The sequence below is a fragment of the Mytilus trossulus genome, chromosome 10 (assembly GCF_036588685.1).
Source record: "Mytilus trossulus isolate FHL-02 chromosome 10, PNRI_Mtr1.1.1.hap1, whole genome shotgun sequence".
NCBI lineage: Eukaryota > Metazoa > Mollusca > Bivalvia > Mytilida > Mytilidae > Mytilus > Mytilus trossulus.
This window is the reverse complement of record NC_086382.1, coordinates 521,186-545,798: the sequence shown is the minus strand read 5'-3', so window position 1 is coordinate 545,798 and position 24,613 is coordinate 521,186. Positions and strand designations below refer to the sequence as shown.

At 32.3% G+C, this 24,613-nt stretch overlaps 1 protein-coding gene across 1 annotated transcript in view; it reads right to left on the bottom strand.

The window, feature by feature from the left end:
* The window catches only part of LOC134685981 (uncharacterized), a 46,246-nt gene extending 33,939 nt beyond the window's left edge, over nt 1–12,307 (bottom strand). The window contains exons 1-2 of the mRNA XM_063545694.1: nt 12,214–12,307; nt 3,904–3,977 (exon numbers count right to left, since the gene is read on the bottom strand). Of these exons, the coding sequence (XP_063401764.1) occupies nt 3,904–3,961 (58 nt within the window). The 5' untranslated portion in view covers nt 3,962–3,977; nt 12,214–12,307. The remainder of the gene's footprint in view (nt 1–3,903; nt 3,978–12,213) is intronic.
* Nucleotides 12,308–24,613: the final 12,306 nt, after the last annotated feature.

The window sequence follows — 24,613 nt, the reverse complement described above, 5'->3', positions numbered from 1 at the left end:
CGTACCAACTTCACAAATAATACAAGATGGTCTTGAATTTATAGATTTTGCGTACTGACGTTGGTTATCATCTTAATAACGTGTTATAGTATTCTTTTATTTGTCTTTATTAATATTACTTGTACTGTTAAGTCAGTTTTTTGAGATATTCTTTTAAAGTGACTCTGTGGTTATGTAAATCATCATACTTTGAACGACAAAATTATTTCATTAATTAATATTACTTTTACTTATTGACCTTGACATACTATGAATGACAAAACTATTTTATTCAATTATACTACTTTTTCTGTTCAGTCTGTTTTTATGATATACATTTGACGTGAAACTGTACTTATGTATTCCGTCATACTTTGAACCACGCTATTATTTTATTTATTATCATTACTTTATGTTTAGTCTGTTTTTGTTATATCTACTTTACGTGAATCTGCATTTATGTATGCCGTCATACGTTGAACGACAAAATTATTTTTTATGTCTACCTGTGCGAATTTCAAACGCGCAATTTCACACCAGTACTGAAAACCTTCTGTCCTTTACGGGTAGACTTTACTTTATAAGAAAAACAAAATGAGTATGTTAAATTTGATGTATGCCTTTTTGGTTTCTTCGTTACATTTGTTGTTTTTGTAGTGATATTAAGACGATAACATAATATTGACTGCTGTACCCTATTTTTGACATTTTGTACGCAACTGTCATACAAGTGAGAGGTTAAGCTAGCTATAAAACCTGGTTTAATCCACCATTTTCTACATTAGAAAATGCCTGTACCAAGTCAGGAATATGACATTTGTTATCCATTCGTTTGATGTGTTTGGACATTCGATTTTGACTTTTGATTTTTGATTTTCCTTTATGAAATTTCCCCGGAGTTCAGTATTTTTGTGTTTTTTACTTTTGATAAGCAACACGACGGGTTCCACATGTTGAGCAGGATCTGCTTACCCTTCCGAATCACCTGAGATCACCCCTAGTTTTTGGTGGGGTTCGTGTTGTTTATTCTTTAGTTTTCTATGTTGTGTCCTGTGTACTATTGTTTTTCTGTTTGTTTTTTTGTTATTTTAGGCTTGGCGTTGTCAGTTTGTTTTAGATTTATTAGTTTGACTGTCCCTTTGGTATCTTTCGTCCCTCTCTTTTTATAAAATATATCATACAGATTACAAGCTATCTCAAACAGTTTATAAGATATCTCATATGGTTTAACAAAGATCTCGTATAGCAAATAAGATATCTTAAATAGTGTATTAAATATATCGTTTACAGAAATGAGATGTCTTATAAACTAAATATAAGATATAGTATGAGGTTTATTCGATATCTTAGATATAATTTGAATGAATAGTAAAACGGCTTGCCATATCATGATTCATACCCAAAGCGTTTTTACAGTGGTTTTTTTTTTCTTATTTGTATTTGTATTTGCTTAATATTAACCTTATCTCTAAAGTATATAGTATATGAGACCAACAACAAATACTTTGTGTTGATGTCATTGTTTAATTCAAATAAACTATGTTTTACACATTTTCTGTATGCGTCTTTGTTAGATATATTGATATGATTGTTTGGTATTTTTAAACAGTTGTGTTGTATGTTGTTGATGCATGTTTACATCGAGAGGGAGGGGGACTTCATACAAAGTGATAGGACGTGCCGCTTGAAAATGTCACCTTTATAGTTTGATAATATGTGAGTAGGTTGGGAAAACTATCGGTTATATATGAGAAGTGGAACAAAGTTCCATTTTTTTTATATATATATATGGAAAACCCTCTATTTTTCAATGGGTTCCCGAATGTTGTTTTTTTTTTTATCGACATATTTCCTTTTTTACAATTTGGTATTTCATTTTATTATACCACATTGTGACTCGACTAATTTGTAAAAAAGTTACATTTTTACTAATGTTATATTTAAAAAGGACTGCCCTTTGTTTTTTTAAAATAACCTTGGACTTCGATATTTTTGTTATACTTTTTCGATTATTTGAATATAACAATTATTAACGATATTTTGTCTACCAACATACTTGTTACTCATCCCACATATTTTTCTATCAATAATAGAGTTTTTAAAAAATACTTTCAAATTAAGTCATATCATTCTAAGTAGCATTTTTTTCTAGTTATTTCTTATCTTTGCTCTGCACTGTGAATAAACATTTACACCAGTGTACTTAAAAGTTGTTATTTCATAATCAGGTACAACTGTCTTTCGTGAAAGTCTTACATTACTTGAGAAACATGTTGATCTAGGTTAGCATTACATGCTCTTTAGGTATAATACCACTAATTTATAGCCCATTGCTTTCTGTATTTTAAAAAATCTACAATTTCAAACATTAATAGCTACTTTGTCTTAAGTTGAAATAAAGTGGCAGTTATTTCATGTCAATAGTTATCAAAGGTAACAGGATAATCATTATAATTTAAACGCCAAACGCGCGTTTCGTCTACATAAGATTCACCAGTGACGCTCAGATCAAAATAGTTATAATGCGAAACTAGTACAAGTTTAAAAGCATTGAAGACCCAATATCTTAAAAAAAGTTCTGCCAAATAGACTACAGAAATATATTCTTTAGATAAGAAACTCTTTAGTTCTGTGAAAAAATCTAAGTTTTGTAACAGGAAATTTATAAAAATATAATTGGTATGCATGTCAATATCGAAGTACTGACTACAAGAAATTTACAACAAGGGTTTTATGGTGATCACAAGTCCACAGGATTTCATTTGATACTTGAACTTCCAAAACAAATCATCTACTGGTAAAAAAAGAGCAATGAGAAGGAACTGTTTATGTTTTTAATATGTACTACTTTCGCGTATTTCGTCTACAAAAGACTCATCAGTGACGCTCGAATCCAAAAAAGTTAAAATGCCAAACAAAGTACGAAGTTGAAGAGCATTGAGGACCTAAATTCCTAAAAGTTTTGCCAAATACAGCTAAGGTAAAAAGTAAAATCACAAAAATACTGAACTGCGAGCAAAATTCAATCGGAAAGTCCATAATCACATGGCAACATCAAATGATAAAGCACATGAAACGAATGGACAACAACTGTCATATTTCTGACTTGGTATATGTATTATCAAATGTGGAAAATGGTGGATAGAACATGGTTTTATAGCGCGTAACCTCTCACTTGTTCGACAGTCTCATCAAATTCCGTTATATTTACAACGATGCGTGATCAAAACAGAAATAATAGATAACATAGTCTTAATATGGGTATAGCAGTTTTCACTGTGTTACAATCTTAAAACAAACAATTTTACAAAAAGCACAAAAGCGTCTATCAAATTAAAAACGCATTCATTGCTTCGCATGTCTGACGTCAGAGAATGTATATGTCACATAGGAAGAAATTTTGTCGTTTAATGTTTATTCAAATCATTTTTTTAATTTCACATTGAAAAAGTTGGCATACAGGGATAAAAAACAAAAATATGTAAGAATTAATATCAGAAATAGACCGCGATTTAAAATTGTTTAGAAGTTCTTTGGAACTTTTAAGAATCCACAAATGGTTAATACCATTGTGCTATTTAAATCATTTTGTCGTTCAAAGTATTTTCTAATTTTCAATAGAACTATCACATAATGACATATAATAGAACAATAACATTATGACGGGATCTTTTTAAGTACAGAGTCACGTTATAAGATCGAAAAAAACACAAAAAGTCGCATATACAAAACACACCAGATAAAACAAAAGACAATACAAACACACTGACGGGATGTATCAGCATATATTTCGGAGTTAGAAAAGCCTTAGTATTTCAAAAATTAGCGGTTCTATCCTCCGAGGTTCTCATGTTTAATTAAATTGTTCGGAATGACTAAAGACAAGGTCAAGAAATTGGTAGAATCGCAATTATCTATACAAACCTGTTTTTTCGTCAACAGGCTGAACTCCATTCTGCCTTATTTCAATTGGATCAGTCATGGCTAAATCCTAGACTCTGTAACAAACATAATAACTTTAAAACCACATTAGAATGATATATCATGTGCAAAATCTAATCTACTGATTTAGTTCTGCCCCTGTTCCAAGTGAAAAATGTAACTGTTCATTTTATATACATGTATATATATTAATATTTGTTCGATTTTTTTAAGAATTTTGTCGACGAATCATGATGACAGATTTTTGTAGTTTTGTTTTAATTTATGACTTTTATATGAACATGATGATTAAGTTATTTTCATACTGAGCAGGACTTTTTTACTCCTTAACAATTTAGTTCATAATAAAATTACAACATTCATTTATATGTAACATATTCGTTATTTGGTTGGTTTATTTAATAAAAGTGAATCGTCTAGATTAAAGGCGATTACTAGTATGACATTCAAGATAAATAGATGACCTGAAAATACACAATTAACAAAATATTTTACATAGACAATACAACGTACAAAGGGATATTACTCTTATCTTGAAAACGGATAAAGAGCAGTGAAATACGATAAAAATGGGTCAGTTAAATTCGAATACAACCAATTACAGTTTATGTATTTTAAATTTATAATTCAATGACACTACAAAAATATATAAAGTCGGCATTAAATGATACATTCTGTTCAATTAAAGTACACAACCCATTCAATCAAACCATTCATTGATTCATGAATAATCAATTTATTACTTTGATTTTTAAAATTGAGAATGGAAATGAAGAATAGGTCAAAAAGACAACAACCCGACTATAGAAAAAAAAAACAGGCGTCCTTCAGTTGGCCCCTAAACAAATATATACTAGTTCAGTGATAATGAACGCGATACTAATTTCCAAAGAAACTAAAATTAAAATAATACAAGACTTACAAAGGCCAGAGGCTCCTGACTTGGGTCAGGCGCAAAAATGCGGCGGGGTTAACATGTTTGTGAGATCTCAACCCTCCCCTATACCTCTAGCCAATGTAGAAAAGAAAACGCATAACACTACGCACATTTAAATTCAGTTCAAGGGAAATCCGAGTCCGATATCAGAAGATGTAACCAAAGAAAATAAACAAAATGACAATAATACATAAATAACAACAGACTACCAGCTCCAGACTTCAATTAAACTGACTGAAAGATTTCATTCTATGAACATAAGGCACAATCCTTCCCGTTACGGGTTCAGTATCATACCATCATAACATATATGAGAAGAACATAACCCGTGTCATGCCAACAACTTGTTTTTTTTAATAAATGTGTTTAGTTTCGATGCAACGACCCTATAAGTGAATCAATATTAACGCCAAAATATGCAATCTTTAATGACCTGACAACAGAATCGTAACTAAATCCCTTCTTAATAAGTCTATTCAAAGGTTTTGATAGTTTCTGACACCTTTGTGCTTAATAAAGAATATTTCCATAAAAAAATTAGATGTGAAATACCTGAACGTATGAGAAGTCTGCATGTTAAGCTATATTTACGAATGATGTCCTTATACCGATGATAAAATTTAGTAAATGTTTTGACTTGTTTGTGATATCGAAAACCCTGGTGTCATCATTATTCAGTAACTTACCTGAATAATATGGATTTGGTGTTTAGAATATATAACACTTTAAATATTATAAGTATGGCTGTTGTATTCTATGACATAAAAACTTTCTCTCTCAAGCTTAAGTTATACAAAACGTGTGGTAAACTTTGAACGCAATGAATTTGCAGACAAGGTACCTTGACATATTACTGACTGACTAATGAATCAGAAAATAGAGTTAAACTACAGTACTTAGAAGTGGTATCATAGCAAGAAACTAAGATTACATAAGATAATAGAAGAATTGATGAACGGTTCATAGATATAGAATAAAACAACTATTCTAGAATAAATATTATGAACAAAGTATCTTTTGATTTTATCTCTACGGTACCCTGGCATCTAAAATGACGTCCATGTCATTTCGAACTTTTTAACATAATACATATAAGAAAAACGATTGAAATATATTAATATATGATGCTGCGATGCACTGATACTGCAACCATTAGTTATCTAATGAAAAAAACTCATCATAGATACCAGGACTAAATTTAGTATATACGCCAGACGCGCGTTTCGTCTACAAAAGACTCAGTATAATCCACTAAAGCATTATCAAATATAATATTGACACAAATATCAAACATCAATAGTCTGAAGTAGTCAACATAATTAATACATTTTTTTCTGCTTCCGAGTTGACACAGCTGATGTCAACTTACCTTTCGGTAGCCTTCGGCTGTAATCTTCTCTTTGGTCGAATTGTTGTCTCTTTGACATATACCCCATTTGTATCTCAATTTCATTGTTTGTACTAATTCTGGATATACCTGGTCTTGTATATTCAAGGACATATGCGATTATATAAATGTCAGAGCAAGATTCGTTGAATGTCATAATACGTTTGCATACGTCACGGGTGCTGTTTTGTTTTGTTTTATTTTCGGGAGCGCTGAAACTACGACAGGCGTATGTTACAAACACGGCCCGCATACGTCCAAGTAAAAGTCCTGGTAAAATTCGGACGGTCTTGAGGCGTATACAACGTGATCTAAACGTGTCTCAAACTTATCTATAGCGTTTTTCAACGCGCTTTTAACGAATGTTTTACCTGCGTGTAGCGAACAGGTATATGCTTGACAAACGCTAGACCTAGGTGAAATTGAAAAAAATTCACCACGCGTATACCTATGTATGTCGACGTACTTCAAACTTATGTGTGCACCTAACGTTTACGGACTTGGTCAATTTGTCCATGTACGTCTAGTGCACTTCGGTCTATACGCCAATGTGTGACGCCAGCATTAAGACTCACCAGTGACACTCAGATCAAGATAATAACAATCAAAACCAAGGAGTATTGAAAGACTCACAAAACCAAAGAACATTTACATCAACAGTTATAAATAAAAATAAAGAAACAACACGAACTCCACTAAAAAACTGGGAGTGAAATCAGGTGGTCCGGAAGGGTAAGCGTTCCCTGTATCAAAATAGTTAGAAAACCAAACAAGTATAAAGTTGAGAAGCATTGAAGGGTTAGGGTTGAATTCCAAAAAGTTATGCCAAATACGGCTAAGGTAATCTATGCCTAGACTTATGAGTGACGCTCAGATTCAAAACATATAGAAAGCTAAACAAGTATAAAATTAAAGAGGAAGATAAAACTGTATCACTTTTACTTTTAAGTTTCGTAAAAATAATCCTAGCAAGGAAAGCTTATAAACGCTTCTATTTGTCAAATGTCAAATATTGTGCTGTTCAGCATAAATTACTCATTTATATGCCCTGACGTTCTTAGCGTTCAAAGTTATACTAAAATTCTGTACTTTCACTTTGGGTCGTCCTCAAAATTCAATTTCACCGCTACTTATGTCTATTTAGACGGGTAACATCACAAAGGTATGTGTCTACGAGATAAACATAGAGATAATATCTGGGAACCCGTATGTCAACATAACAGAATAACTATGAATAGTATAAATCTCCCCAAAAGAGGCGCGATTTGCGAAACAGTTGTATATACAAATTAGATAATAATCAATAGATCTGAAAAATCAAATTAGAGCATTAAATCTGGTATAATGTAACTAAACTAACTGAAAAAGAAATTTTAAGTATTAATAAATAAAAGTATTAGAAGATAAAAATAAAAATAAATTCAGTCAGCTTTCTTTTACAATCTCATAAGTTGAATTAAATTTTGGATTAATAAAAGACAACTGAAAATAATAATTAAACCAATAATAAGTCTATATCTCCAATGCAAAATACTAATGCAAATGACTGATGAAATTATAAAGTACAATCAGTTTCTGAAATAACTTAATCAATTTATCTAAGTATAATATACACAATGTGCAAAGAAAGATAACTCAATTATAGTAATGATTGTTTCCTGGTGAAAAGAATGCATAAGTATACTAAGCATATATTTGTTCCGGACCATATGAGTATTTGGACCATACGCGTATTATCATGACCATATACGTATACTCATATGGTCCGACCGTACGCGTATGGGTATATATATACTGGTTTGGTTATTAACGGGCCGGACCACATGAGTATTTGGACCATATAGGTTTTTTTCAAAAATTAATAAACTTTATCTAAAACAAAACAATGATGTTAACATGAAAATGTATAAATTGTATAATCAAAGGCTATATAAAAATCCAATATTGATGCCACAGTTAGTTTTCATTGCGAATTGTATTCTTAAATTTACGCTAAGGATGGCATTTACTTCCACACGGTACCATAACTTTTTCTGCATTTGCACGTCTTGATTGTGCACGATCCTTTGCAGTTACACCATTTGCATTCGAGCGGAAAGTAAGCCTTTTTATCAGCTGCGTGCAGTGATACCGAGGTCTCGGGAAATTCCATAACAGACATTAAGAAATTATGGAAACATCTACCTTAGCACATACTTACAACTTCTCGTCCAATCAAATTGCTTGAATTTGCCTTCTAATTTTCATAGTACATACTTTTTCCGTGAACTAAGTAATTACGCATGAATAACAATAAGCGGTTTTATCTTGTTCTAGCCATAAATATTCTAGGGATGAATGAATATTTTTCGTCGCAAACAATTACTCTTTGCACGCTTAATAAATCTGTGAGGAGCTTCTTGATGATGTTGCAGGATACATATTTTAACAGTTGTTGCACCTGTTTAAAGTTTGCTCTTGCAAAATTCAACTATTTTGGCAGTGATATATGATTTGGCATATCTTTAAAATTGAAGAAAAGTAGATTGTTGAGTATTGGAACATTTTTGTCCTTATTTGATGGTTCTACAGCTAGATTATTAATTTCTTCAGTATTGTATTCAAAGACTTTTACATTTCATGATTTGTTCGTGGTTGATTTATAACAGTCAGGTTTGATGACTGATAAGGAAAGAACAAATTTTTAATTGAACTAAAGTTTTTGAAATCCATTGTCATTTTTTTTCGCTTTTTGCGGTTTCTCTTCTAAATTGACATGTTCTGGTTTAATATTTGTTATCGCATGGCATATACTTCTATGAATTTTTCATAGCTTTAAATTGGTTAATTAATACTTTGTGATCTATACCATTTGTACAGAGGTTACTTCTGATCAAATAGTTACCCAGGGATAATGTTGTCTTGTCCAACAAAGTTTCTGAAATATTCTTGTTCTAACACTGTAGTGGTATTCTTCTCTCCAGAATTTTTTTTCCAGAGGCTTGATTTGGTCACGGTCAAGATTGTGTCAAGGCTTATGTTAATTAATTTGATAGTCTTGTATATTTCCTAAATACATTTTAACGTTACAGTCTGTCTGCTGTTTAAAAGTGAATTGTCTATCTTGGGAATTGTATGGGCCTTGAGCTAAATTCTAAATTTCAGTGATACTTTTTATAAATTCTACACTGAACAAGGTTTAAAATCTCTGTCATACTTTTTGTAAAATGTTGTTGGTATCTCGCTTATCTGCAATGCTCTAGAAATCTTTATCCCCCTTTCTTCGTTTTTATGTCTATGCAATTGCAAAAACGATCTCCATCACAGCTATTTGAGTGCAGCAAAATGTTAGATATGCATTGATAATTCCTTCAACAGTTAATGGTAGTGTACATAGCTGATATGGTATCCTTTATCCACGATGTGAGTCAACGTTCATTGTGAGTTGAACCAGGCTGTTCATTAGTAATTTAACATTGCATTATAGAAACTTCTTGACGGAATTCAAAGAAAATACCTGTACCAAGTCAGAAATATGATAGTTGTTGTCCATTCGTTCGATGTGTTTGAGCATTATATTTTGCCATTTTCTTACGGACAATAAGGTTATTATTTTCCTCGGAGTTCGATATATTTGCTATTTATTTTTTTTAAACCGATAGTCCAAAGCTGCCACATTTGACCTGATTTGTTCAATTCTAACAGTATTGTTATCATATTTAATTTACTGATGTACTTATGCTCAAGTTGTATCTAAACCAGTAGTTGTTCATGCAGCAGCCATTATCTGAACACATTAAAATGGTTGATGTATGTTTATTCACCAAAGCGGGATGAAAATAAGTTTGGTTGTATCAATTCATCAGGTTCAATTGCTTCGTCATTGTGTGTTCTTGATGCATGATATATGTGTTCACTCATAGCGCCCATTTTCAGCTGGTGACGTGCTGTAAATCTTGATGGAATAGAATCCTCAGATGAACGAAATATGTAATTAGTGCGAAATACAATTCCTGGTGTATTTTTAAAATGTGTGTTGCAGCAATGGTCCTAGGATAACACAAACATTATCCTGGGAAAATTTTTACTGTCAGATCAACTAGGACATGGATTACTTTCAAATAGTAACATGTGTTCGAACAGTCATCACCTTATACAGAGGCTATGTTTTCTGATATATATGGTTTCATACATGTCATAATATCCCATTTTAGGTGTTCTGGTATAAACGTGTGTCCCTCCTCCTCCAGATGTATTCCGTCGAGTGCTTATGTAGAAACATTTCTAGATATATTGAGCTCAACCATCGCACTCGCACACGTCTGTCTTTTAATGTTCTACCTAAGTGAAAAACTCATCGTGTTCGACTTCATAGGTCGATATTACTTATGTTGATATCAGTTCTAACTTAATCAAGATATTGCTAAAGTTCTATGTCATTATGAAGCGAACGATTATGCCGAAGAATTTTTATGATTTGTTTTCCTAGTGCTGATGCCAAAACGAGCAGAACATAATTTTTCCAAACTTGAAGCCATTCTTATGCTGATACATGTATGTAAAGTCTGATCCAAATGACAACTGTTAGGCCCTACATTTATGCATATGTCATCTTTATATTTTGAAACCTGCCGTAGGATAGTGCATATTAAATTGTTTTCAAGTTCGCGTAAGTATTTGGTGATCTTCCCAAGTTCTATTAATGCCAAGTGGTTATTAGACTAAAATCTTTAACTACTTGCAGATGATTGGTGTTTTGCTGAAAAGTAAAATCAACTTTAGAGGGTTTGTCTTAAATGATGTTAACTTCAATTTGAGATGGTTTTTATGTGAATGATTTTGAAAAAAAAATGTGAAATATTGGAAGTATTATTTTTTTTTATTAATAATCTATATTTGACAAGCTCAATAATGATTGGTCTCCCTTAACATATAATTAAACCTCCCATCCCCCACCCCAACCCTAAATTGTCAACATGTATTCATATATCCTCTTTCAAATTGTTACTCTGGAAAATTTACTGCCAGAAGAATTCATTTTTTTAAAATCACACTTTTTTTAACTTTTTTATGTAGATTAATTATACATTGTACTGATACTGTTTGTCTGTTCACCTTGGATTGCCTTAAAGTAATCTCCTAATACGGAGTTAGTTTTCCTTACTCTTCTTATACCCTTTTTAATACAACTTATGTTAATGGTATAAATAAAAACATAGGTAAATTTTGGTAAGGCAAGCCTCTCATAAATACATATCTGGCATAGTTTGTGGAAAAGCATGTACATGTAATTGTTGATCAATCTCCCCTCTTCCCCCTCTTATACACACAAGCAATCATGTATGTGGTCATTCGAAACTGGTTTCTATGAAATCATTCATTTTCTGAGTTAAATGTTAAAGTAAATTCATCTAAAGTTACTTAATGGTAGTGTATAAAACTATACAAAAACAGGTTAAATATCAAAACGTAAAAGCTTACCTGTTCTTATTCTTTGTTTACGGTTGATCTGTTTCCATTTCACAGGATTAATAAATAAATATCATTTAATACAAGTATCAACTTATTATTATATCTTTGTTTTTCATTCAACCTCTATATATATCCATCTACATGTATAACTATATATAATATAAAAGTATAAAATGATGCACACAAATGTAGTTTATTTTATAATTACATGTGCATAAATTAAAAACACAAGCAAACCACATTTTTTTTTTTAATTTTTATTTACTTCCATTACAGATGACGCATATTTCTATGCCTGTAATAATAATTAACATATACTAGGTTCTGCAACCCATTAATTTATCAGGAGGTAATGACAAATCAGTGATTTTATCTAATTTGTATAAACAACAGTCAAAAGAGCGTTACGCTCACTGCTTTGCAAAGGACAGTGTGTCGCTTGAGTAAATAATAGCTTTCTTATACAAAATATTTGTAATATATTTATATAAAGTGTAACCTAATTGTATATTCTCACCATTTCTTTACATGAACAACGTATAGAACAGTAAAAAGCCTGTACAGTAAACAACTTTCACACACTTGTTTTATTTTTTTGTCTTCCGGTTGATGTGACCATGGTGACGTCGTAGATCAATCTCTTTAGTGAGGCTCTATATCGAAAGATGTCGTTGAAACGTCTAACGAACACACAGGAGCCAAATGTTGTAGGGCTCATTGATTGGAACAAAAGTAATTCGTCTAGATTAAAAATTTCTTTCATTCGAAATCAATAATTAACACTGAAAATGCACAAATAACAAACATATATGCATACATGCAAGTTACTTTATACAAAGGGATATAACTCTAATCTTTTAAATAGAAAATACATTATATAAAATACTATAAACTGGCTGTGTGCTATCAGAATACAACCAATAGTATAAAGTGCATGTTTTTGAAATGTATAAATTCAAATTAAACTCAATAATATACTATAAGTCAGGATTAATTGATACATTCTGTCTAATAATATTACACTTATCTTTCATTCATTGATTTGCGAATGCACAATGTTTTTTTATATGTTTACATATAATTATTGGTCTACAGATAACTAACCATATTCACAAGACACAAACAGTTCATTCACTGAGCGAAATTAAATAGACCTTATTTGTAACATCACAAGATCATTAAGACATCAAACTAGTATGGTCCTGTACCAAATATAAATGTAACCTTCATAAGTCTAATGATACACAATAAGTATAATGTTTACAAGACATTACTTTGCACATTTTATAATATAACTGTACAAATACATGTATCTCTAAATATATTTATGATATATTATTTCTCTGATTTCATGAAAATACGTCTTTAAAGGGGCACTATCTGTCAAAACAATAATGGGGCGCTAGCTGTCAAAATAATAATTGGGCACTAGCTGTCAAACTAATAATGGGGTACTAGCTGTCAAAATAATAATGGAGCACTAGCTGTCAAAATAATAATGGGGCACTAGCTGTCAAAATAATAAAGGGACACTAGCTGTCAAAATGATATTCACCGATTTGACTCAAATTCCCCTATCTGATTTATAATATATTTAAACAGATATCCAAATTATAATAAGTCTTGAATAAACATACTAGATTATACATATGTATCATAATTTCGTGTGTATTTTTAGTCTAGACGCCATCTTTTGTAGACGAAACGCGCGTCTAGCGTATATACAAATTTTAGTCCTGGTATCTATGATGAGTTTATTTAACTATCGATATTACCCCTAAAGCTTCCAACGGTCAAATAACACGATATAAACAGAAACAGAAAAATAAATAGATAACAACCTCGTGCAAATGTATTTTTCTATGTCTGTTTGATGTCGTCTTATAAGTTAAGAATTTTTATTTTATTTGGCCTGTTTAAGAATGATTTTTTTGTGAATCAAATCAGTCAATCAAAATGTTCACCTTTGTTTCAATTTCAATATTTTATTCTTTTATTTTCTTAAACAAACACGCACAAATCATGTGTGATACATCTCTATTTAATGGGTTAAACTGAAGTTCACATGTATACGGATTCAATGAGGTCGAATTATTCACTTGCAAGTGAATTATTCACCATCAATGTTTTAGCTTATTTTGACAAAATTGAACAATACTAGCTGCTAAAGGCGAATTATGATTTTACTTTTTCACATTCATTAATGAATGAACAAAAAAAAATCATAATTCAAATCTGTTATGCATCTCGTAGCTAATGTCCCTTATTATAAAATAATATCCTTTCATTCATGCACAATCTTTCTAACTAATTCAAAATACATTTTCTTTCAGATTCAATCTAAAGGGGAAATGTGCAAATATCAAAGGTTTAGAAATATTCGTTCCCGACCTGATTTATATGGAACTGGTATCCATAATATAAACAATATAAAGATATAGGAAGATATATATATTCATTTTGAATGTGGATACTGTATTGTATATTCACAAAGTTTAATACAAGTTTGAACACAATAAAATATGACCAATAATAAACCAAAAAAAAGAGCACTACAGTACTAGGAAGATATAACAAAATACGATTGCACAAGATAATAGACGAACTGATGAACTCAAAAGTATATATAATAAAACTATTGATTAATAATAATTATTTCGAAAATTTCTTTACATAAGCACACTACCACATCTTTCATGAATAGAGCTGAATCAGTTTGCCGTTGTGTTGCATCTTAATTCACCAATTTTTTGTCTTTTTCGTTTTGTTCAATCATTACTTTTCTGTGTTCCACTTTCTGATTTTTGTTTTTCGTTCTTTTTCTTTTTGCTGTGACGTTTTTACTGAGTATTGGACAAATAAACTAGTTACTGTAATGCTGGATATCCCATTTCCATTTGATTTTCCCTATTGAATGGTTTTACACTAGTAATGTTGGGTGTCTTTATAGCTTGTTGTTCGGTGTGAGCAGGGCACCGTGTTGAAGGCCATAACTTTACCTATAATGGTTTACTTTTATGAATTGTTATTTGGATGGAGAGTTGTCTCATTGGAAACGATACCACATCTTGATATATCTATTAAATTACATTTGTGAACGTCTCGGTGTGTTCTTTGAGCAACATTGTCGTGCAGCTGTTCCCGTCGTACAACTAAACGATATACTAAGTACTTGCATACATAACAGCAGTATACTACTGTTGCCTTTATTTACAAAAGATAAGTAAACTGTTTCAATTGTCCATAATCGTAGTAGCTATTGCATAATCAGATATATAACATGTTTTAAGTAATAACAAATATACTATCAATACCAAGGAAAAATTCCAAAGGGGAGAAAGTCCTTTTCAAAATAGCAAATTTAAACGTTCAAACACATCAAACAGTTGTCTGGTGATGATTTGTTATAGGTATATCCTTAAAACGAAAATGGTGGCCTAAACTTGATTTTATGATAGTCATATTTAGTTATAGTGTATACTGACATCAGACTCAGACTTCTCTTGAACTGAATTTTAATGTGCGTATTGTTATGCGTTTACTTTTCAACATTGGCTAGAGGTATATGGGGAGGGTTGAGTTCTCACAAACATGTTTAACCCCGCCGCATTTTTGCGCCTGTCCAAAGTAAGGAGCCTCTGGCCTTTGTTAGTCTTGCATTATTTTAATTTTGGTTTCTTGTGTACTATTTGGAAGTAGTATGGCGTTCATTATCACTGAACTAGTATATATGTTTAGGGGCCAGCTGTAGGACGCCTCCGGGTGCGGGAATTTCTTACTACATTGAAACCTGTTGGTGACCTTCTGTTGTTGTTTTTTTCTTTGGTCGGGTTGTTGTCTCTTTGACACATTCCTCATTTATATTGACAACAATATGTGAGCAAACAAAAATCAATAAATCAATAAATCAACAGGTGTGGCGTGTGTAAAGGTCATATCGGTGCTGCAAAACATTTAAAGACTTGCCAAGGGGAAAGTTGATAAAAGGGAGATCACTAAATTAATGTGACTTACCTTTTGCTTCACCTATTCCACACTCGTTACCATCTTTTTTGTTTTGTTTATGGTCCGAATTGACAGATCTATCTCTGCAGCCAAAATTTACAAATAAAGATATCAATTGAACGTTATCACTTTACATTGTTATCTGTTATATTATATTTATCAAGTTTTACCTTTCGGAGATTGATTTGACAAACACATGTTGACAATGACAGGAATGTTCATATCATATGTATTTCCCGTTCAAAAGATAAGTTACGATAAGTGTGTTTCCGAAAATGTCGAATTCATTTCAAAGATTCATCAATGATGCACAGGAAGTGTATTTCTTTGGCATATGTTATGTTCCACTAGAGTAAAGATCGTTTGGTTTTTTTTTATTTTTATTTTCTTTGGACACTCAAGGACAGATCCAGAATATTTGAAAAAGGAAGGTTTTTCCATAAAGTGTTCATATATCTTATCTATATAAAATATAAAATGTAGAACGGATGGAAGCGTACATATGTTTTGACAAATAACTGCCGAAATAAGATATTTTCCGATCAAATGTATGACGTCCTCTGGGCACCCCTCTGTGAATCCGCCGCTGCGATAAGGAGATAAATCTTTGAAACCACATAAAAAGGTATCAATTTTACTGCATTTGATACACGTTTTACAATTTATGTCCTTATGGCGATGTTTCAGGCCAAAATCTTGTACACCGAAACCTTATAAAACGAATTGAATTTGTAATTCATTCTTGGTGGCTATTTTTCAAAGTATTGAACATTATTGCTAACTGAAGATATGTGTCCAGCAAATTAATTAGGCCTTAAGACGCTGTTATCGCTCCTTTTGTTGTGAGATATATTTTCCAAATAGTTATCAAAGGTACCAGGATTATAAAACCAGTAGCTGATGGAGTGTTTTAATACAAAAAAGAGGGTTTACAAAATAAAAATTGAGGTCATCTCTCATGTCTTATTGTTCATCTTTTAACTGGTCAAACGTAAAATAACTGCATAAAAGAGAAGATGAGAACCCAAGGCGATATCAAAACCATTAAGTCAAAGAGATACAGTAAACATGATGATTACAGAAAAAACTTGACCCCAAAAAAAACTACACTTAAACAAAATCATTGAAATAACAGAACTAGTCAATAAGCAAAGGACAACGTTTGTTCCTATTGGGAACAAAACCAAGAACTTTGTTATTCTCAAAACACTGATCATTCTCCTGATCTGATCCAGACATTAATCTGATACTTTGACTGTTAGTTTTCCTTTTGAATATTTTTATGCTTGATTAGCCTTAGTCATTTTATATGCTCTCTATAAATGATGTTTGTCTCCATTTTTCTATGTCGTTACGTATGTGTATTTATTAGCTCTTGCTTAGATGATAAAGTTGTCTTTAGATGATATATATCATTTGTTCTCCGTTCAGGTGAAAGAAATCCAATAAATATACATATGTATCTGTATGAACCAAATGAAACAAATTCTTAAACATTAGTTAATGTTCAGCAGATAAAAAGGACGCGGTTTTAGGATTCAAAAAGCTAGATTAATCTTGTCACGTACCAATTCCTGACCAAATGGCAACAGTGTCAACAGTCTGGGCGTTCAGGTTTCTCATATTCAACAGCAAAGGTGCCCAATGAACCAATACCATTCTAGTCAGATAGGTTCACCACTGCTTTGTATATACATGTCTGTAATTGTTCTTTGTATAGGATATGATGGTCTCCTTTCCATTTACGACTTACTACTGTCATCCAGTTAGTTATACCGGATGCTGGTTCTAGACAGAACAAGTTTCAGGTGCTAGTATTTACACTCATACGGTTCTGACAAATGGTAAAAAACTGAAAAATAAAAATGAAATTGCATTTTAAACTTAAAGTACTGAATAAATGTTACGATGCATTAACATTTACATATAAAATGAGAGCACAGCCAGTATAATTAAGAAATAATTGGTCCATGCTATACTTTTTTGTAGTTTTAACATGAGTAGGCATCATATTCGTGATTACTTTTGCCCGAGCGAGTGTGTACCTGATTACATCTGTCAAAAATACTCATGGGTTTCAAAATGACCTTGACGTTCTGTACAAAATACAGGTACACTTAAGATGTATATCCCTCCTTAGTTCAGGAATACATCAACGGTCTGTGAATATCAAACAACCCAAGCTAACCCTATCCCTCCTTTTCTCCCATTCCTTTTGATATGTGTTAGATATCACTTTTCAATACACAAACAAAACACTTGAATGCACAGGCACTCGTTTCTATCCATTGGAAGACCCACTATCAACGTATATTTACGAAAAGGTACCCAACTAATTTTTTCACCTCTCCGCTTAAAACCCTTATTTCTCTGTCAATTCAGTCTCAAATCCTTTGTTCCATACACCATTCGATTGATGAAAAGTTTATCTTTCAGATGATATGTTGTAGTGGCACTGTCGTGCAAACAATTGAGACTGAATTGACAGAGAAATAAGTGTTTTAAGCGGATAGGTGAAAAAATAGTTTTGTACCTTTTTGTAAATATACGTTGATAGTGGGTCTTCGAATGGATAGAAAAAAGTGCCTGTGCTTGAACGTATGCTAGCATATATTATAAAAAAAAGTTGATGAAGTATGATTGCCAATGAGACAACTCTTCACAATAGACTAAATGACACACAAATTATAAACTATAGGTCACCGTACGGTCTTCAATAATGAACAAAGCCGCAAAGTCAGCTTTAAAAAGCCCGGAATTGTAAATGTATAAAACAATTCAAACGAGAAAACTAACGGCCTAATTTATGTACAAAACATGAATGAAAAACAAACATGTAACACATCAAAAAACGACAACAACTGTATTACATGCTCCTGGCTTTAGATAGGCACATACATACAGTATAAGGCGAGGTAAACATATTACCGGTATCCCAACACTCTCCCTAACATGGGACAACGGTGTAACAAGTACAACATAAGAACGAACTTTACAAAATCAGTTGAAAAAGGCTGATAATTTAGTCTTAGCAGCAATTTTGTATTAGTTGTTTGTAGATGTCAGTAACTGTGAGTATTCTCAGATCTGTACTTAGTCTTACTGTCTTTTTGTTGTTTGGACGTACAAGTACCCGTCTAAATCCACTTTTATTTTTAGTATTTGTATTTGTATCCACCTAATAGGTGAAGCCTTTTTCAACTGATTTTTTATAATTCGTTCTTATGTTGTTTAGTTACATCACTGTTTCAGGCTCGAGGGAGGGTTGGGATCCCGCCAACATGTTTAACCCCGCCACATTCTCTATGTATGTGCCTGTCCCAAATCATGAGCCTGTAAATCAGTGGTTGTCGTTTGTTTCTATGGTACATATTTGTTTTTCGTTTATTTTTGGTACATAAATTATGCCGCTAGTTTTTTCGTTTGAATTTTTTTACATTGTCATTTCGCGGCCTTATATATCTGACTATGCACTTTGGGCTTTGATTATTGTTGAAGGCTGTACAGTGACCTATTGTAGTAGTTAATTTCTGTGTCATTTTGGTCTCTTGTGGAGGATTGTCTCATTGGCAATCATATTATATTTTCTTTTTTATATTAACCCATCAGAGGGATACAATCAGAAATATATCTAACAAAAACACAGTAAGCGAGTCACAAGCAGCTTCCTTTGTGCAGTATGGACCAACTGTATACAGCAGTAATATCGATTCAATGATACAACAACCGACACGTTTTTGATTCGCGATGACAGCCGTCGTTTCGTCGGCAGGCCCGTCACAAAAGCAAAATGAGCATATTGCATGATAGGTCTAGTTCACACCACAAAAAGCAACAGGAAGGAAGCCACAGATATTACTCGGATTCATATTGAAAGGGAGTATCCAAGATGGCAGGAAAATTTCAAGGTAAGGGACTGGAGCAGAAGTCCTCAGTTTCCTAAAACTCAAGTATTTCAGGAAGAAGATTCCTTACTTGAAAAGCCTTCATCTATCAAATTGAAAGAACGACAGGCAGCTATAACAGACAGTGGAAAAAAAGGAAGAAAGTTTGCCGACTATAGTATTGGACTGTCTAGCAGATGTGGATTTAGAATATGCAAGAAAAGTCAACATGAACGATGATTGCAATGATTTTAAGAAAAGCACTGAGGCAGCGTTTCAGTAGGAAAGACGTGAGTTGCAGTATGTGCGGCAGCAAGATGGTGAAATAATTGAAGAGTTTGCGAACGCATCCATTTTAACGACTTGAAGGGTATGATAAAATTAAAAATTATGTCATTGATCAGATTGGTACTGAGGCAATCCTAAGAAGTGTCTAGATAGCCTTTCGAAATACTAGGCATACATGTATTTGTCTTGTCCTGTCATATCTTTAAATTGTTCCATAAAGCTTTTGTGTCTGCAATATTATTCAACCAATTTCATGCAAAAAGTAAAATCAGAAAATTCAAAACGGAAAGTACATACTAGTTGTAAAATTAAAAGATCTAACACATCAAACAAATTATTAACAACTCCTGACTTAGTGCATGCATTTCTTATGTAGAAGACATAATACGTCAAAAAATGTCAAATTAGAGGTACAACAGTCAACATTCTGTTATAATTTTAATCACTATAAAAACAAAAAATTATGTAACAAAAAATCTCAAAAAGACAAAAATACAAAAACTAACCATGATAGCACAATAAAAAAATAATGGGATATACAAGTACCGAGCCACGTCAAACGGATTTCACAAATAATACACTAGACATTAGAAGTAATATTCAAAATGACAATAAAAGAATGCTATAAAACTTTATTGAATTGATAAACAACTCAGAACTTCAAGACCATCGTGTATTATTTGTGAAGTTGATACGGAATGTTTATCAACAGGGTCTTGGTATCTTCCAATGAATATTTTTACGAAATGCAATTAAATATTTATTTCTATAAATACATACAGTTGGTAACAGCATATCTAGAAGAGTTAGAAGTAGATATCGTTATGGAAAATTATTAATGCGTTATATACATTTTTAACCTGAAGTAGTTATATCCATGTAATGATTGTGTTCTCGATTCATTACTTTCAGTTTCTGCTTTCATAGGTTCCCACCAACCAATGCACATACACTCATCAAATCTTCTCTGACTGAAACCAAATTCTAGTATATCTTTACAAAATGTATGCTCATAATTTTGTATAAAAAAAGGATAAGTCTGTGTTTCCATTTTAACCCCTCTTAACTTTGATATTCATTGAGAAATAGTATTCGAAATAAAACAATCAATCTCTTTTGTAAATGCATTGCAACTTGACTTGGAGCAAACAACAACAAAAAACACACAATAAAAACGGGTGAATGCAGGGAAAAAGTCATAACTTTGCTTAAACTATAACAACCAGTTATGTCATGGAATTATTACAGTTTAAAAGCTCTATATTTCCCTTTCGTTCAAAGAGGGTCTGTGGGTGGGGGAGAGGGGGGGGGGGTACCGAAAAGAAAAATCGGATTAAGACTATAGAATAAAGAGCCAAACAAAGAAAGACTATAGAAAAGCGCAAATTTTGTTACTATAGTATTAAAAAAATAGGAAATAATGGGCAAAATAATTAAAGATATAAGAAAAAAATAGGCCTAAAATACAAAATACAAAAATGAAAATCCGCCATCCAGATCATCAATAATTTTACTACTTCTGGGAACTGTCACCGGGGAAATAAGGGTGACTTGTGAGGTCGTGCAACAAGAGCCTGACTGAATGGCCTCTTGTTACGGAAATTGTGTGATGCACCTGATCATACAACGAATGATTGCTGTGAATAGCAATGAGAACTCTGACACTGAAACTCTGGTGAAAACTAACTACTGAGACTCTGGAACTAGCGATGAATAAACCAATAATTCAGCATGGAATACTAATACTTTTATTACGGATGGACTGTGTTCAGGGTAAAGTCCTGAGTCCGAATCTTGCTTATAAAAATTATAAGCAAGTATTTATACACAATTGAATTGACAAGTATAGACATAACAAAATAACAATTAATTTGAGTGATATTGTTCACTGACAAAGATTAAACTATTTTTAGAACTTGAAGAATAGATATTAAATGATAATCTGATTATGACAATTAAGAATATACATTATGAATAAGGTAAAATGTCACTAATTAGCTAACCGATTGAAACATGTCACTTAATGTCCAAACTGAGAATTAAATGCATATTAAAGAATGTTGATTTTAAGTCCTGGATACAAAATGTAAATAGAAATGATATTATAAAATATAATGGATAATAAAACACAGATAATTAATGACTAAAATATCAAAATTGAGAATTAAATATTAAAGTCCTAAATATTAAACGAAGCTGCTTTTTCCACTGTCACATATGCCTCTCCTCCCAATTAAGTCCGTCCTCGGACTTAGCACTATCTGAATCGGCCTCCTCTGCGGTTGTTATAGTGTCTGTTGTTGTTATTGGGACGCTGTTGGTTTTGGCGGGATACAAGATGGAGTTCATGGTTAAGGTCCTGAAGTTAAAAAGTTAATTGAGAAATAGAATCCGCTTGAAAATTTACCTTTGAACATAGGTCTGCCTTTTCTTTTTCCAAAGCTTGTTTTTCATTTTTCAATGATTGGATTTCATCTGTAAACTCGGTCGAACGCATATAGTAAAGATCTTGCACCATTTTAACAGTCCCGTCTTTTTCGATTACTTGGTCCTTTAATTCTTGAATTTGATCCACATATTCTTGTACGTTTATGCGCGAAGCACTTTCTTCTTTCTGTTGACGCAGGTTTTCAAGTTCTTGCTTGAACTGGTCTCTTTCTGATACGATGATTTGCTTATTCTTTAATTGAATTTTGAGTGCCTCGATGCACTTTTGCTGTTGTAGATTTGTATTCTTTTCCTTGGTAATTTTCTGTTTCACACTTTTTAATTCTGCTTTGAGCACATTTGAAATATCCAAATATTGAATAAACGGTGAATTACGCATACCAGAGAATGGTAAAGCACGGATAATATTTTTACACTGAATATAGCTGTTTATCCTAGCTGTATCGCGCTCTTTCTGTTTTCTGGATTTCACACTAACTGATTTACTTTTGCTGTCCTTTGTAACTTTAGAAAAACACTTTCTAGAATAATGTCCGAATTTTCCGCACGAATAACATCTCTGATTGATAGAGTTACAAATATAATGTTTGTGAAATTTGCCACACCTCCCACATGCTGGACTGTAACCTGACTGAATGTTCCATGGTCTCCATTGTGGTCGGAAGCTGTACTCCATCACTGAATATTGTTTACGCTACTTGTCTGGGAACTCGCTTGGCTGCCTGAGGTCTCTGGATCGTGTGCTGAGCATAGAAGTCAGCACGCCGTCGTCGTCCACCAATCTGTCACCGGGGAAATAAGGGTGACTTGTGAGGTCGTGCAACAAGAGCCTGACTGAATGGCCTCTTGTTACGGAAATTGTGTGATGCACCTGATCATACAACGAATGATTGCTGTGAATAGCAATGAGAACTCTGACACTGAAACTCTGGTGAAAACTAACTACTGAGACTCTGGAACTAGCGATGAATAAACCAATAATTCAGCATGGAATACTAATACTTTTATTACGGATGGACTGTGTTCAGGGTAAAGTCCTGAGTCCGAATCTTGCTTATAAAAATTATAAGCAAGTATTTATACACAATTGAATTGACAAGTATAGACATAACAAAATAACAATTAATTTGAGTGATATTGTTCACTGACAAAGATTAAACTATTTTTAGAACTTGAAGAATAGATATTAAATGATAATCTGATTATGAGGTCGTGCAACAAGAGCCTGACTGAATGACAATTAAGAATATACATTATGAATAAGGTAAAATGTCACTAATTAGCTAACCGATTGAAACATGTCACTTAATGTCCAAACTGAGAATTAAATGCATATTAAAGAATGTTGATTTTAAGTCCTGGATACAAAATGTAAATAGAAATGATATTATAAAATATAATGGATAATAAAACACAGATAATTAATGACTAAAATATCAAAATTGAGAATTAAATATTAAAGTCCTAAATATTAAACGAAGCTGCTTTTTCCACTGTCACAGAACTGTCAAATCGTATAAGATGTTAAAAGTAAAATAGGATAATATATCGATACAAAAAACTGTAAATGCCCATTACAGATCATCGATCAATCCAAGATATAGTTCCGTGGACTGAGATAGCAATGCCCCAAAGATTTAATTCAATGAACGTAGTTCAAATTGTTTGTTAGTTTATTGAGAGAGAGAAAACAAATATGAGATGAAGTATTTCAAATTGTTCATTTTGCTAAAACGTAGGTTTTGCTACCCTGGAAGAGGTTAAAATTAAGAGTTATGTCTTAATTTTAGCGTAGATAAGATACATTGTCAGCATTAGATACAAGAGAACCAGCAGATGTCAAAGAAACAACCAGAACTGACCAATGATAATGAGGCTGACAAACCCCTGGCAAAAAACGAAAAACAGAAAAGACAAAACAATTATACTGTATGCAAAACACCTAATAATATACCTTAAACCTACATCATTGCCATTTATCGCTAAAGATGATGCAATATTCGAATACGTGAAGAAAATAAAATTGACAGATGTAAAAAGGAAAGAATATACAAATGTTGAGCTTTTAAAAATGTAGCTGCTATCATTTTACGGCATCTAAATACTAGTAGCTAAAAGCTACCATTATGTTCTTTTTATTTGGTACCTTGGAAAAGACTTCCAAAATGTATCTGTGTTTACTTTTTTTCTGCATACACAATACAAATGACGACAATTTCATTGTCTATTTGGGGGAAGGGGAGAAATATGATTTTTTGCAGGCTTAATATCAATTTCCTTTTGATGCCCGGC